The 13,096-nt window shown below is 43.2% G+C and overlaps 1 protein-coding gene across 5 annotated transcripts in view; it reads left to right on the top strand.

Moving 5' to 3' along the window:
• The window catches only part of aebp2 (AE binding protein 2), a 138,227-nt gene that overhangs the window by 54,366 nt on the left and 70,765 nt on the right, over positions 1 to 13,096 (top strand). For all 5 annotated transcript variants that reach the window (XR_005462270.1, XR_005462269.1, XM_038811087.1 and 2 more), the window contains exons 3-4: positions 6,487 to 6,594; positions 9,482 to 9,668. Coding sequence is in view for 3 of the 5 variants with exons in the window: in XM_038811087.1 (XP_038667015.1) it covers positions 6,487 to 6,594; positions 9,482 to 9,668 (295 nt within the window). In the remaining 2 variants the exon portion in view is untranslated. The remainder of the gene's footprint in view (positions 1 to 6,486; positions 6,595 to 9,481; positions 9,669 to 13,096) is intronic.

The raw sequence follows: 13,096 nt of genomic DNA, 5'->3' as shown, positions 1-13,096 counted from the left end.
TGGAGAGTAGGTCATACGAGGAAAGGTTGAGGGTGCTAGGCCTTTTCTCATTAGAACGGAGAAGGATGAGGGGCGACTTGATAGAGGTTTATAAGATCATTAGGGGAATAGATAGAGTAGACAGTCAGAGACTTTTTCCCCGGGGGGAACACACCATTACAAGGGGACATAAATTTAAGAGAAATGGTGGATGATATAGAGGGGATGTCAGAGGTAGGTTCTTTACCCAGAGAGTAGTGGAGGCATGGAATGCACTGCCTGTGGAAGTAGTTGAGTCGGAAACGTTAGGGACCTTCAAGCGGCTATTGGATAGGTACTTGGATTAGGGTAGAATAATGGAGTGTAGGTTAACTTCTTAAGGGCAGCACGGTAGCATTGTGGATAGCACAATTGCTTCACAGCTCCAGGGTCCCAAGATCGATTTTGACTTGGGTCACTGTCTGTGTGGAGTCTGCACATCCTCCCCGTGACTGCGTGGGTTTCCTCCGGGTACTCTGGTTTCCTCCCACAGTCCAAAGATGTTCAGGTTGGGTGGATTGGCCATGACAAATTGTCCAAAATTCTATGATTAACCTAGGACAAAAGTTCGGCGCAACATCGTGGGCCGAAGGGCCTGTTCTGTGCTGTATTTCTCTAATCTCTAATCTAATCTTGGGTAACTGTGCGGAGTCTGCACGTTCTCCCCATGTCTGCGTGAGTTTCGTCCGGGTACTTTGGTTTCTTCCCACAAGTCCAGAAAGGTGTGCAGTTAGGTGAATTGGACATTCTGAATTCTCCCTCGGTGTACCTGAACAGGAGCTGGAGTTAGCGACTGGGGACTTTTCACAGGAACCTCATTGCAGCGTTAATATAAGCTACCTGTGACACTAATAAAGATTATTATTGTTCACCACTGCAGAGGATGCAACATCTTATGAAGGGGGAACAAAAAGCATAAAAATTACTTGTGGTCGTAATAAAGATTATTATTAAATGTACTCTTGAGTGGGATCTTCAATGTCCATCACCAACCACAGACAGAGCTGGCCAGGTTCTAAAGTAAGAAGTCTTACAACACCAGGTTAAAGTCCAACATGTTTGTTTCAAACACTAGCTTTCGGAGCACTGCTTCTTCCTCCTGTGAATGAGTGTGAATATTCACCTGAGGAAGGAGCAGTGCTCCGAAAGCTAGTGTTTGAAACAAACCTGTTGGACTTTAACCTGGTGTTGTAAGACTTCTTACTGTGCTCACCCCAGTCCAATGTCGGCATCTCCACATCACGGGTTCTAAAGGACATAGTTGCTAGACAGCGACTGCAGCAGGCGTTAGGGAACCAACAATAGGGAAAAACATATATGACCTTATCCTCACCAACCTGCCGGCTGCAGATGCATCTGTCCATAACAGTATCGGTCTCCGCACAGTTTGCGTGGAGACTTAAGTGCTGTCTTCACATTGAGGATAACCTCCTTGGCTCTACCACCGGGTGAAATTGGATAGACTTTGAACAGATCTAGTAACTCGAGAGACGCTGCGGGCCATCAGCAGCAGAATTGTACTCAGCCACAATCTGTAACCTCATAGCCCGGCATACCCTCCACTCTACCATTAACACCAAGCCAGGGATCATTCCTGGTTCAATGTGGGTAGGCCAGGTGCAGCGCCAGGCATAACTAGAAATGAGGTGTCAACCTGGTGGTGCTATAACACAGAACTACTTCTGCAGCAAATACTGGACTGAGCTAAGTAATTCCACAACCAATGGATCATTTCTAAGCTCTGTAGTCCTGCCACACCCAACCGTGAATGGTGATGGACAATTAAACAACTCACTGGAAGAGAAAGCTCCTTAAATGAAGCATTTGCAATAATCAGCCAGAGGTGCAAGTGGATTATCCATCTCGTCGTCTTCCGGAGGTCCCCAGCATTGCAGATGTCAGTCGTCAACCAATTTGATTCTATCCATGTGATATCAAGAAACGTCTGAAGGTACTGGATACTGCAAAACAATATTTGGCAATAGTCTTGAAGACTTGTGTTCCAGGACTTACCATGTCTTTAGTCAAGCTGCTCCTGTACAGTTACAACACTGGCATCTACCTGACGATGTGGAAAATTGCCCCAAATTTTCGCAATAAGAACAAATCCAACCCGACCAATTGATACCCCATCAGTCTACTGTTGATCATCAGCCTAATGATGGAAGGGGTCGACAACAGTGCTATCAAGCAGCACTTTCTCAGCAATAACCTGCTCATGAATGCTCAGTTTGGATTCCGCGTGGGTTTATCAGCTCCTGAGGTCATTACAGCCTTTGTTCAAACACAGACAAAAGAGCTGAGCTCCAGAGGTGAGGTGAGTGATTCCCTTGACATCAAGTCGGCATTTGACTGAGTATGGTGAGTAAGGAGCTCCAGCAAAACTGGAGTCATTGGGAATCAAAGGGGAAACTCTGCTGGCTGAAATCATATCTGGCACAAAAGAAGATAATTGTGGCTTTTAAGCTAATTTTTTACGGGATGCAGGTTGGTCAATCATTTCCGCTCCAGGAGATCTGCAGGGTAGTGTCCTATGTCCAACCATCAACTGCTTCCGCAATGACCTTCCTTCCATCATAAGGTCAGAAATGGGGGATGTCTGCAGATGACAATACAATGTTCAGCACCGTTCGTGACTCTTCAGATACTGAAGCAGTTCATGTCCAAATGCAGCAAAACCTGTACATTATCCAGGCTTGGGCTGACAAGTGGGAAGTAACACCTGTGCCAGGCAATGACCATCTCCAAGAAGGGAGTATCTAACCCCCATCGCTGGGGTTTACCATTGACCAGAAACGGAACTGGACTAGCGATATAAATACAGTGTGGTGATAAGAGCACATGAAAGGCTAGGAATCCTATGGTGAGTAGGTTAACTTCTGACCCCCTGTCTACCATCTACAAGGCTTAAGTCAGGAGTGTGATGGAATACTCTCCACCTGCCTGGATGGGTACAGGTCCAACAACACTCAAAAGCTTGACACCAACCAGGACCAAGCAACCCGCTTGATTGCTACCCCTTTCACAGACATTTAATCCCTCCAGCACTGGTGCAAAATGGCAAGATGCACTTCAGAAATTTGCCACGGCTCTTTCATCTTCCAATCACACAACCATTACTATCTGGAAGGGGAAGAGCAGCAGATATCTGATAACCACTACCTTGGAGGTTCCCACACAGCCAGCGGCACCCACATCCCGTAAAAACATAGCTTGGAAGTGCAAATTGCACAAATCCATTTCTCCTCCTCTCATTCCTAGTTCTTCAGGCGCAAAATTGAATTGCTGATGGAGTTGTTCCCCCAAAGAGTGGTGTAAATTGCTTAAACTGGAAACAAATTAATTTGAGGTGATTGCAAGGTGACATAGCTGCAAAAATCCCTTGAATCCATTTGATCTTCTAGAATATGAGCCTTAGGCAGCATCTATCTGTTTCTTAAACAAGTGCAGTGTTCTGACATTAGTCACTTTTTGGCAATTATTCCACCATGCTTTATGCAAAGAATTATTTGGCATCTGTTGGAATCTTGTCTTTACCATGCACTTTTGACACTTTTTTTTTCCCATCCTGGCATATTTGAAAGTCTGGTCAAAGTCTTTTATCTCTTTGCGTAACTTGTATGCCCAGATATAGTCCTCCATTATTTTGTGGTGTGTTGACCGGGGGCAGGGGTGAGGGGGCTGCCATTCTGTAGGGCGGGGACTCGCTTTAGATACCTGGGGGTGCAGGTTGCTCGGAAGTGGGGGGGGGGGGGGGGGGGGGGGGGGGGATGCGTAGATGCAACGTTTCTAGTTTGGTGGGGAGTGAAAGCTGATCTGGCAAGGTGGGATGGTCTCCCTCTGTCACTGGCGGGTCGGGTACAGGTGGTTAAAATGAACGTGTTGCCGTGATTTCTGTTTATTTTCCAATGCTTGCCGATTTTCCTGCCAAAAGTGTTTTTTTTTAAAGAGAGATTGAAGGAATGATTACCTTGTTCATATGGGGATGGAAGGTGGCCAGAATTAGAAAGGTGCTGCTACAGAGGGGAAGGCTGGGTCTTCCAAACCTGATGTATTATTACTGGCGCCGAATGTGGAGAAGGTACGGAGCTAGATCAGAGGGCTTGATTCTCAGTGGGTCAGAATGGAGGAGAGTTTGTGTAGGGGGTCGGGATTGAAGGCGCTAGCAACAGCGCCGCTCCCGATGGTCCTGGGGAAATAGTCTGGTTGGGGACAGGGTCAAGGGAAATGCCGATTCGGGGGAACACCGATTTGAGCCAGGGAAGTGGGATGGAAATTTTCGGAAATGGGAGGAGAAGGGAATTAAGGCAATAAAAGATTAGGTTTTTTGGAGGTCGATTTGCAGGATTGAAGGAGCTGGGAGCGAAGTATGGGCTGGAGCAGAAGGAAATGTTTCGATTCATGCACGTTCGAGATTTTGCCAGGAAGGAGATAGAGCTTCCCGGTGGAGCTGACCTCCGCATTGCTGGAGGAGGTGCTGACGACAGGGGGACTGTCGAAGGGGGTAGTGTCAGTGGTTTACGGGGCTATTTTGGAAGAGGAGAAGGCACCACTCGAAAGTGGGAGGAAGAGTTGGGAGAGGGGGAACGCCTCCACCTCGTGCGTGAGAGTGGGGCTGATATACTTGAAGGTGGTATATTGAGCACACCTCACAAAGGCGAGGATGAGCTGGCTCTTTGACGGGGTAGAAGATGTGTGTGAAAATCTCGTTCATATTTGGTCCTGTCCAAAGCTGGAGGCCATATTCTGTGTGTCGGACCAGCCGGGGTTTGGAAACTGGTGCGGAGGCAGATATTGTAGCCTTCGCCTGTTGATCGCCCGAAGGTGGATCCTGTTGGGATGAAGAGCAGCCTCTCCACCCTGTGCCCTGGCGTGGCGGGGGGACCTGTTGGAATTCTTGACTCTTGAGAAGGTTAAGTTTGAACTGAGGGGAACGATGGAGGGGTTTTACAATTCATGGGCGTTATTCATTATGCACTTTCAAGAATTGGATAACATCGAACATTAGTGGGGTGGTTGGGGGGCTGGGAGACTGCAAAGAATTGGATAACATCGAACATTAGTGGAAGGGATTGGGGGGAGGGGGACTGCATGTGTTCATGGTGACTATGGGTGATTTCTGATTACTTGTTGTTTGTTTATGTTAACATGCGGGCAGTTTGGGGGTTGGTGGGAGGCTGGGATTGTTGTTGTTGATATGGGATTGATATATTCGTTACTGCTTATTGTTTATTGTTGGTGGGTGCAAATTTGGGAGAAAATGTGGAAAAGGAGGAGAATAAAAATATTTTTAAAAAGATATAGTCCTCCAAGTTGTGTCTTGGAACTGAAGTGCTCGCTTATCTTGCTCCTTGTGTTCATTCCTTGAAACTGGGATCGCCCTCATTATTGATATCTGCAAGGCCTATAGGGGTTGAATTCCTCCCTTGTATTTTTAGTTGCAGCCTGACCAGGTCACTGTTTCAACACTGCTTTGTGGTCAACTGATTTAATACAGTAACCTAGCATTCCGTTTGCTTCATTTATAGCACATTCAATGTACAGGCTGAGCAATGTTTTGGCTAATATCTCCTGGCCCCTTTCATACTCGTCGAGTTTGTCAGAGAACGGCAAGTGCCTCTACTTTGCATTTGTCCTTCATGTGCCGCTGACCGACCCACGTTGATGTCAGGTTGAGCTGTCTTTGTAAGACCTTCACTGCCTCAGAGTCCTCAGTGCCTTTCTGTGTTACTCATCTATGTCAGCATAGTGAACCTTAATTAGTGAGTTCACACTGTCCCAATTGTTGATCTGAAATTTGAATGCGTTGTTTTCTCTTTATTTTCTTAATATACAGCAGGTTAAGTAAAAGATCTGGTGTTATACACGCTCTCAAATGTGATGCGTTTTGATGACTTGAGTTCAAAGAGTTTGTAATGTCTTTGTGGCTTGAATCCAATGTAATGCTTTGCATGCCTCCCAAATAATCCCTTATAAAAAAAGAATCAGAATTGTAAAGATAAAACTCAAAAGCAGTCCAGACTGATGGGACAAAAGCCCCCTCCAGTTGTGAAGGTCCTGTGTGAAATTCTTGGGACGTCTCAACCTCCGATTTTAGTGAGTGTGGGTCCTTAGTGCAGCTATTCACCATTTGTAATAGATCGTGCAAATCTATTACTGATTACCAATAATGTAAAAAATGTCAAACTGGTACAGTATGAGTACTTGTCTGCCTTTGTACTTGCCTTTGAACAAATTGGGGCAGTGCAGATGGAATTTTGCTTTGCATGTGACTGTACTAAGTTGCATATTGGGAATGCTGTGGTAATGGGAGTCCAAAAAAGAGACATGTTCAGTTACCAACCTCCCTTATTCTGTTCTGTTTCTCCAAAAGTAATTCATTTTTGTTAAAGGGAAAAATTCCTGAAATCTTGAGTGGTGTCTCCTTTTTAGTAGCATTTCAACCATTTGTCAAATTTGTGTTTTCAGGTATTTGTCTGTCTATGGAAAGGATGCAAAGTATACAACACACCATCTACTAGTCAGAGCTGGCTGCAGAGGCATATGCTTACGCACAGTGGAGACAAACCCTTTAAGGTATGTTTGAAAACATCCATTGCACATTCTATCCAAATATGGATTCAGAAGAACATCGGTGCAAATTTGTAAGTAATGTGTGTCAAATTATGTCAAAATTCAGTGCTCCCAAAATACCTATCCTTTTGGCATAAATCACAGACTGCATGATTGGTTGATATGTGCCTTTGGAATCCAGTTGTTCCAGGTGATGGTTGAATATGCAGCTGCCTTTGGGTTCTCGCCTGGATATCTGATGTGTAACTGGCAGACTGATGCTGCCCACTACAGATCTGTTCAGGATGTAATTAGATAACCCACAAAAGGAGTTTTGCGTCTGAACACTTGAGTGTGCATAGAAAGCAGAGCTAGTTTTGATAATTCAAACGGAACAGAGCTCCGAGGTTACTTTCAAGATGTACTTTACACCAGCCTCGAGTTGCACTTCAGATTTGATGTGCTGCAAGACCACCTGTTGGCAGCATCTCTCTGATTTGAGTGACCCAAGCAGCTTTGAAATATCACGATTCTCAATATAATATTCAAAGTATAGCATTGCACCGATATGAAATGTCATATGAAATATGCGTTGCAGCACTCCAACTCATTTTCTGAACATCAAGATATTGGAAAGTGGTATTGAATACAGAACAATAGATATGATAGGTTTATAATGTAGCACCAGTCAGTATTTTTGCTGCTTCCTATTGATGATTGGAATCTGATGTAGATTATTAGCGCACTCCTAACGGTTGAGCTACTAGCATTTTAATAAAATACGGTATGTGGTTTATTCCGGGAAGTGAGTTTTCCCATCTTAAAAAACTGATGCACTTGCAATTTGACCAGTCAAATCCTACTATAGTTTTGTCCAAGTTCTCCAATAGTGTAATTGGGGTTTGAAAATGTCTGCTGAAATGCAAATGAAGAAGTTTGTCATTATGATCGATATCCAAATAATACACAGAACATCAATAAGTAACCCCTTTAGTAAGCCAGCATCAATTGTGGTGTCTGCTTCTGTTTAAACTAAGTAGCGAGTTTCTTCTTGAAAACTGTTGAGGACGAGGGAGGAAGAAAAGCCCAATCGGGCAGCAGTTGAACCTGCTGTAGTAATAATGGACTGTGCATTGAAACTGGTTTGGATCTCTTTCAGATCGACCTTCTCATGATGTTCAGGTACTGCAGTTAGCACTTTGCTAAAATCATAGAATTTACAGTGCAGTAGGAGGCCATTCAGCCCCTTGGGTCTGCACTGGTCCTTAGAAAGAGAACCTTACCCAAGCCCACACCTCCACCCTATTCCAGCAACCACACCTAACCTTTTTTGGTCACTAAGGGCAATTTATCATGGCCAATCCACCGAACCGGCACATCTTTGGACTGCGGGAGGAAACCAGAGCACCCGGTGGAAACTCTCTCAGACACGGGGAGAAAGTACAAACTCTGCACAGACAGTGACCCAAGCCGGGAATCGAACCTGGGACCCTGGAGCTGTGAAGCAACTGTGCTACCGTGTTGCCATCCCACCTTTTTCATAGAAATTTGGAGGGGAGGAGGAGAGAGTAGATTGATCAGCCCCTCGAGCCTTTTCTGTTCTATTTGATCATGACTGTGCTTCAGCTCCATCTACCTACCGTTGCTCAAAATCACTCAATCCCCCAAAACCTCATCAATCTTGTGGGGTTTTTGCAATTGGCTCAGCAGCCACAGCCTTTCATGCAAGAGTTCCAGATTTCCACTATCCCTTTGTGTGAAAATATTTCCTGATTTCACTTTTGAATGACCTACCTCGAATTGTCAATTCTGGATTCCTTCGCCAAAGGAATTTGTTTCTGTGTATATACACTATTGAATATCTTTTATCATTTTGTAATCATGAAACAATCACCCTGAACAAATCTCAAGAGAACGCAAACAAAAGATTACATGACCTGCCCTCCTAATTTAAATCCTAGTGAATCTGGCTGTACTTCCTCTGAGGCCAATGTATCTTTCTCTAAAAAGTGTTCAGAAGTAAAGCTAAAGCACATCTCCATTATAACTACTATATATATCCCTCCCAAATTTATTGATGCTTTTAACGTTGCAATTTTATAAATGTTTGATGCATTTGCAAACTAATCAAATCTCAACTTTTTTAAAAAAATGGAAGATTTGCATTTATATAGCAACACCAGATATCTTTGTGCTTTACAGCAATGAAGTACTTTTTGAAGTGCAGTCACTGTTGTAATGTAGGAAACCAATTTGCACTTGGCAAACTCTCCCAAGCAGCAATGTGATAATGATCAGCTAAGGTTTTTGTGTTGTTGATTGAGGGTTAAGTATTGTCCAGGATACTGGGGACACCTCCTTGCTTTTTTTTTGAAGTAGTACCTTGGGACCTTTTGCCTCCACTCAAGCAGGCAGATGAGGCCTCGCATTAATGTCTGGTCCAAAAGAAACCACTTCCGTCAGTGCAGTGTTCCCTCAGTAATTCAAGTTCCCTCAGTGCTCAAGCACTGGAGTGGGACTTGAACCGAACCTTATGATGCGGAGAGTGTACTACCAACTGAATTTTTTTTTTTTTTTTGGAACATTGTTTTCTTATGTAGGTAGCTGATTTTGTGGGTAATTTCATGAAAATTAGTGGACATTCTGGCATTATCTGGAATTTTCAAAATCAGTACCCGAGTGCAGTTCATTTACATCAGAAATCGGTTTCTTCAAACATTTAAAATGTCCTTTGAAATCAGAGATTTAGTTGGGATGGAGTACAGCATTTTCCAGTTGTTCAGTCTATTTATGTAACTGTGGCAGTTGCATTTGCTCCACATTCAGCTCGCTTACGAAGATGATTTTTCCAGTGATTTGCTCTTGACACTGCAAGCTGAAATGTGACCGTTGCTGCTCTATTTTCTTTCAGTGTGTTGTAGGTGGGTGTACTGCTAGCTTTGCGTCACAAGGTGGACTTGCTCGTCATGTCCCCACACACTTCAGCCAACAAAACTCTGCAAAAGTCACTAGTCAGCCGAAGGTTAAGGAGGAGTCGCCTTCTAAAGCAGTTATGAACAAGCGAAGACGGTTAAAGAATAAACGACGGCGCTCACTACGTAAGTTGTCAGATTTCTGATTTTTGAACCAATTTATCTGCAACCAGTAACTGTCATGGTTCACATTGTTTTTGTGGCATTTACTCTGTGGAATCCTCTTCCCCAAGGAACAGTGGAGGCAGGGACATTGACTGTATTTAAGGCTGAGTTAGATTCTTGACAATAAGGGGTAGAGAGGAAGGTAGAGACCACAGTCAGATCGACCGCAGTCAGATAACGGAGCAAGCTGAATGGCCTGCTCCTCTATGAATCTGCATACCTTTGTATTCAACAGCGGATACTTAATTGATCTTATTCAGAAATATCAGGTCGATGGATAAGTGCGCTTACCACCCACCCCCCACAATTGACTTGATTTTTAATTCTGTCTATGGGGGAGGTCTTTACTTCCATTGTAGCGATACATGGTTGTACTTGGATTACATAAATTTAGGAAATCTTGGCCTAACTACTTTTTGGATGCAGCATTTGCTGTATTTTGGCTGGTGTGGAAAATGAAAAACGTCCGAGTGGTAACAAAGGAGATTTAGTATGGATGTGCCCAGCTCTTGGCCTGATAATTCCCTTCTGTCTCTCACAACCCAGTCTCCTTGCTAATAAAGGCACCAGGTGAGGGGGGCATTGAATTGCTCTTCCCCCTTTTGACTGCAACAGGGTTTTCTGTTTGCACAGGTTACGCTTGCCAAATCAGTGAGTGCTTAACTCTTCACATACTCTGATCACAAGAAAACCAAGCGGGACAGGTTTTCTTGGTTGAGCAACTAAGTTTAATCGGGCCATAACTTCCTTGGTGTGGCAATCGACGGGGGAGCCAGTAGATTACAGGCTATTGTATTTAAACCAATCTGGGTAAAATAATAAAATATGCAATTAAGAGTACAGAATAGGAGAGGATAGATTGGCAAAATTAGATTTTAAGAAATTGAAGAAGTTCATAGTTTGTAGCTTGGATCTTGATACTTCAGGTTTAAAGATGTCGCGCCAGAGTTTTTTCTGCTGGAGAGACAGCTGTGGCGTTGAGTTTTTTCTTTGTCTGCAGATTGGAAACTTAAATCAAATTAGTAATCCGGGTGAGAGGGAAGGGCATAATCTCCATTTAAGTGCTACTAAACTTCTGCTCTACTGGGAAACCCATGTGCTGGTTATGTGATCTCCAACCACCCATAATTAAAACATCGCCGATTCCAATATAACTCGTTCAGTTCACCTGGAGGGCTATCTTGAACTCAAGATATTTTGTCCAAGCAATTAACCTTTGGTTCATCTTCAGTTGTTAAGTACTGTAGATGATTTCCATAAATATCGTGTCAAAATGGCAGGAAGGTCTTTCACAGTCCCACAAAGTATTTGTACTTTTGAAGAGTGAGTTTTGCAGACTTGCCATCTCCTCTCTATAGAATTAGAATGTAGTGTAACTTAAGTTTGCCATCTTGATGCATGTTGGAATCACTTTATTCTGCTTCAAGAAAGGATTCTTTTTAAAAGTTTACTTCCCATTTCCAGCTGATGAATTAAAAATTAATATTTGGTATAAGCACATCTTCATCACTTTTTTTGGAAGGAGTCACAGATCACAGACCTAGCGCAGAGACTGACTAAAACATGCTTTCCCACGATCAACATGTAATTGGGGAACTGGTATTAGAATAGAACAGAACACGATAAAAAGTAATGGCAATGAACAGGGACTTCAATTACATGGAGAGACAGTGAAGTTGAGATTGTCTACTTAATGAGTCTACTTAATGTTTTATTTCTTTAAATTTAGAGTACCCACTTCTCTTCTCTCCCCCCCCCCCCCATTACGGGGCAATTTAGCATTGTCAATCCACCTATCTTGCACATCATTTTGGGTTGTGGGGTGAGATCCACGGGGAGAATGTGCAAACTCCACATGGACAGTGACCCATCGCCAGGATCAAACCCATGTCCTCAATGCCATGAGGCAACAGTGCTAACCACTGCACCACTATGCCGAGTGGAGGAGGTTAAGGCATGATTAAATAAGAGTTTTTTAAATTGACGGATGATTTTGATTGCATAATTAGGAAAAGCTGTTTACATTGGCAGGGTTGGTAACAAGGGTACAAATGTACGGTAATGGGCTGTTTATGAATTATGTGGAAGCTTTAAGACGTGCCCAAATGGAGCAGACCCCATGTGGCAAATGACAAAGATGACGACCACCACGTCCGTCCCTGGCAACGTTTTTCTCTTATCATACAAGTTGCCCCTATTTTTGGAGGGATTTTTCAAGGCTACAACGGATGACCTATATGCCCTTATCCATTTGGTAACTTTCCAATAGAAATTGATATAAAGAGCAAAAAAGGAAGTTAATTGGGTAGCTCTTTTGAAAAATGACATGGGTGCAATATTCCAAATGGCCAATGCTGGATAATTATTGCTCTCAGACTCGACATGAATACAGTGTTTGAAAAATTCTTAAAATTCCAGGTTAATACTTGGCCATAATGTGGAAAATATTGTTGCCATCTGAAAGTAAGAACCAAGATGATATAAAGCAATACTGTTGCAAGGTTTGCGCATGATTGCTTTACTTCAAAATTACATGGCAGTGAATACAACAATTTTTTTCTGCCAAAATAAAAACAATGTTCAAAATACACGAGCAGGTCAAGCAGCACCTGTGGAGAGAGAAACAGAATTAACCATTCAGATCAATGACAGTTTGTCAGAATGGTTCTAATGAGAGGTCATCAACTTAAAACGTGAACTCTATTTCCGCCTCCAGGTGCTGCCTGACCCTGAGTATTTCCAGAATTTCTATTTTTATTTCCAGCACTTGTATTTATTTAATTTTTTTATGCACTTGCAGAAGTGATGTTCTGTCACTTTTGAGAAGCAGTCTGTGCAGAATCACACCTGGGCTCTGCTGAGTACAGAAACATTCAGTTCTAAGTATTAAAGATGGAACCGTGACATCACTTTAGCTGCAAGACTCGCAAGAGGTTGATAGGCATGGAGAGAATGTGGGAGCATGGCGTTGAGATAGAGGATCAGCCATGTCTCACTGAAAACCTAGATTACAATGAGTGCTATTATGGCATGCCCAGTACTGTTGCATACTGAATATATTTGGATTTAAGCTTTTCTTGGTTAATACCTTTACTGTATTCGATGTGCACCTCCACTCTGGATTTAGACCTTCAGTCTATGATGGCATTGGCAAAAGAAGAGATTAATTGGTAAATTTAGTATCACATGTAACAGAACTTCAAAAACTCTTGGAACGCAATCATGTGATTCTTTATGCAACAGCAGGAATACCTGAGTAAAGTGCTATTTGCTTTGCGTTTTACAACGTTATTTGAACAGGAAGATTTGTGTTTGAGGTTTTGTATGGTGAATCGGCCATTAGCTGGTCCAAGTTGAAGCTGAAATTGAACCCTGAAATGGGTCGACTT

Source organism: Scyliorhinus canicula, chromosome 11 (genome assembly GCF_902713615.1).
Source record: "Scyliorhinus canicula chromosome 11, sScyCan1.1, whole genome shotgun sequence".
NCBI classification, from domain to species: Eukaryota; Metazoa; Chordata; class Chondrichthyes; order Carcharhiniformes; family Scyliorhinidae; genus Scyliorhinus; species Scyliorhinus canicula.
This window is presented reverse-complemented; position numbering and strand designations above follow the sequence as displayed.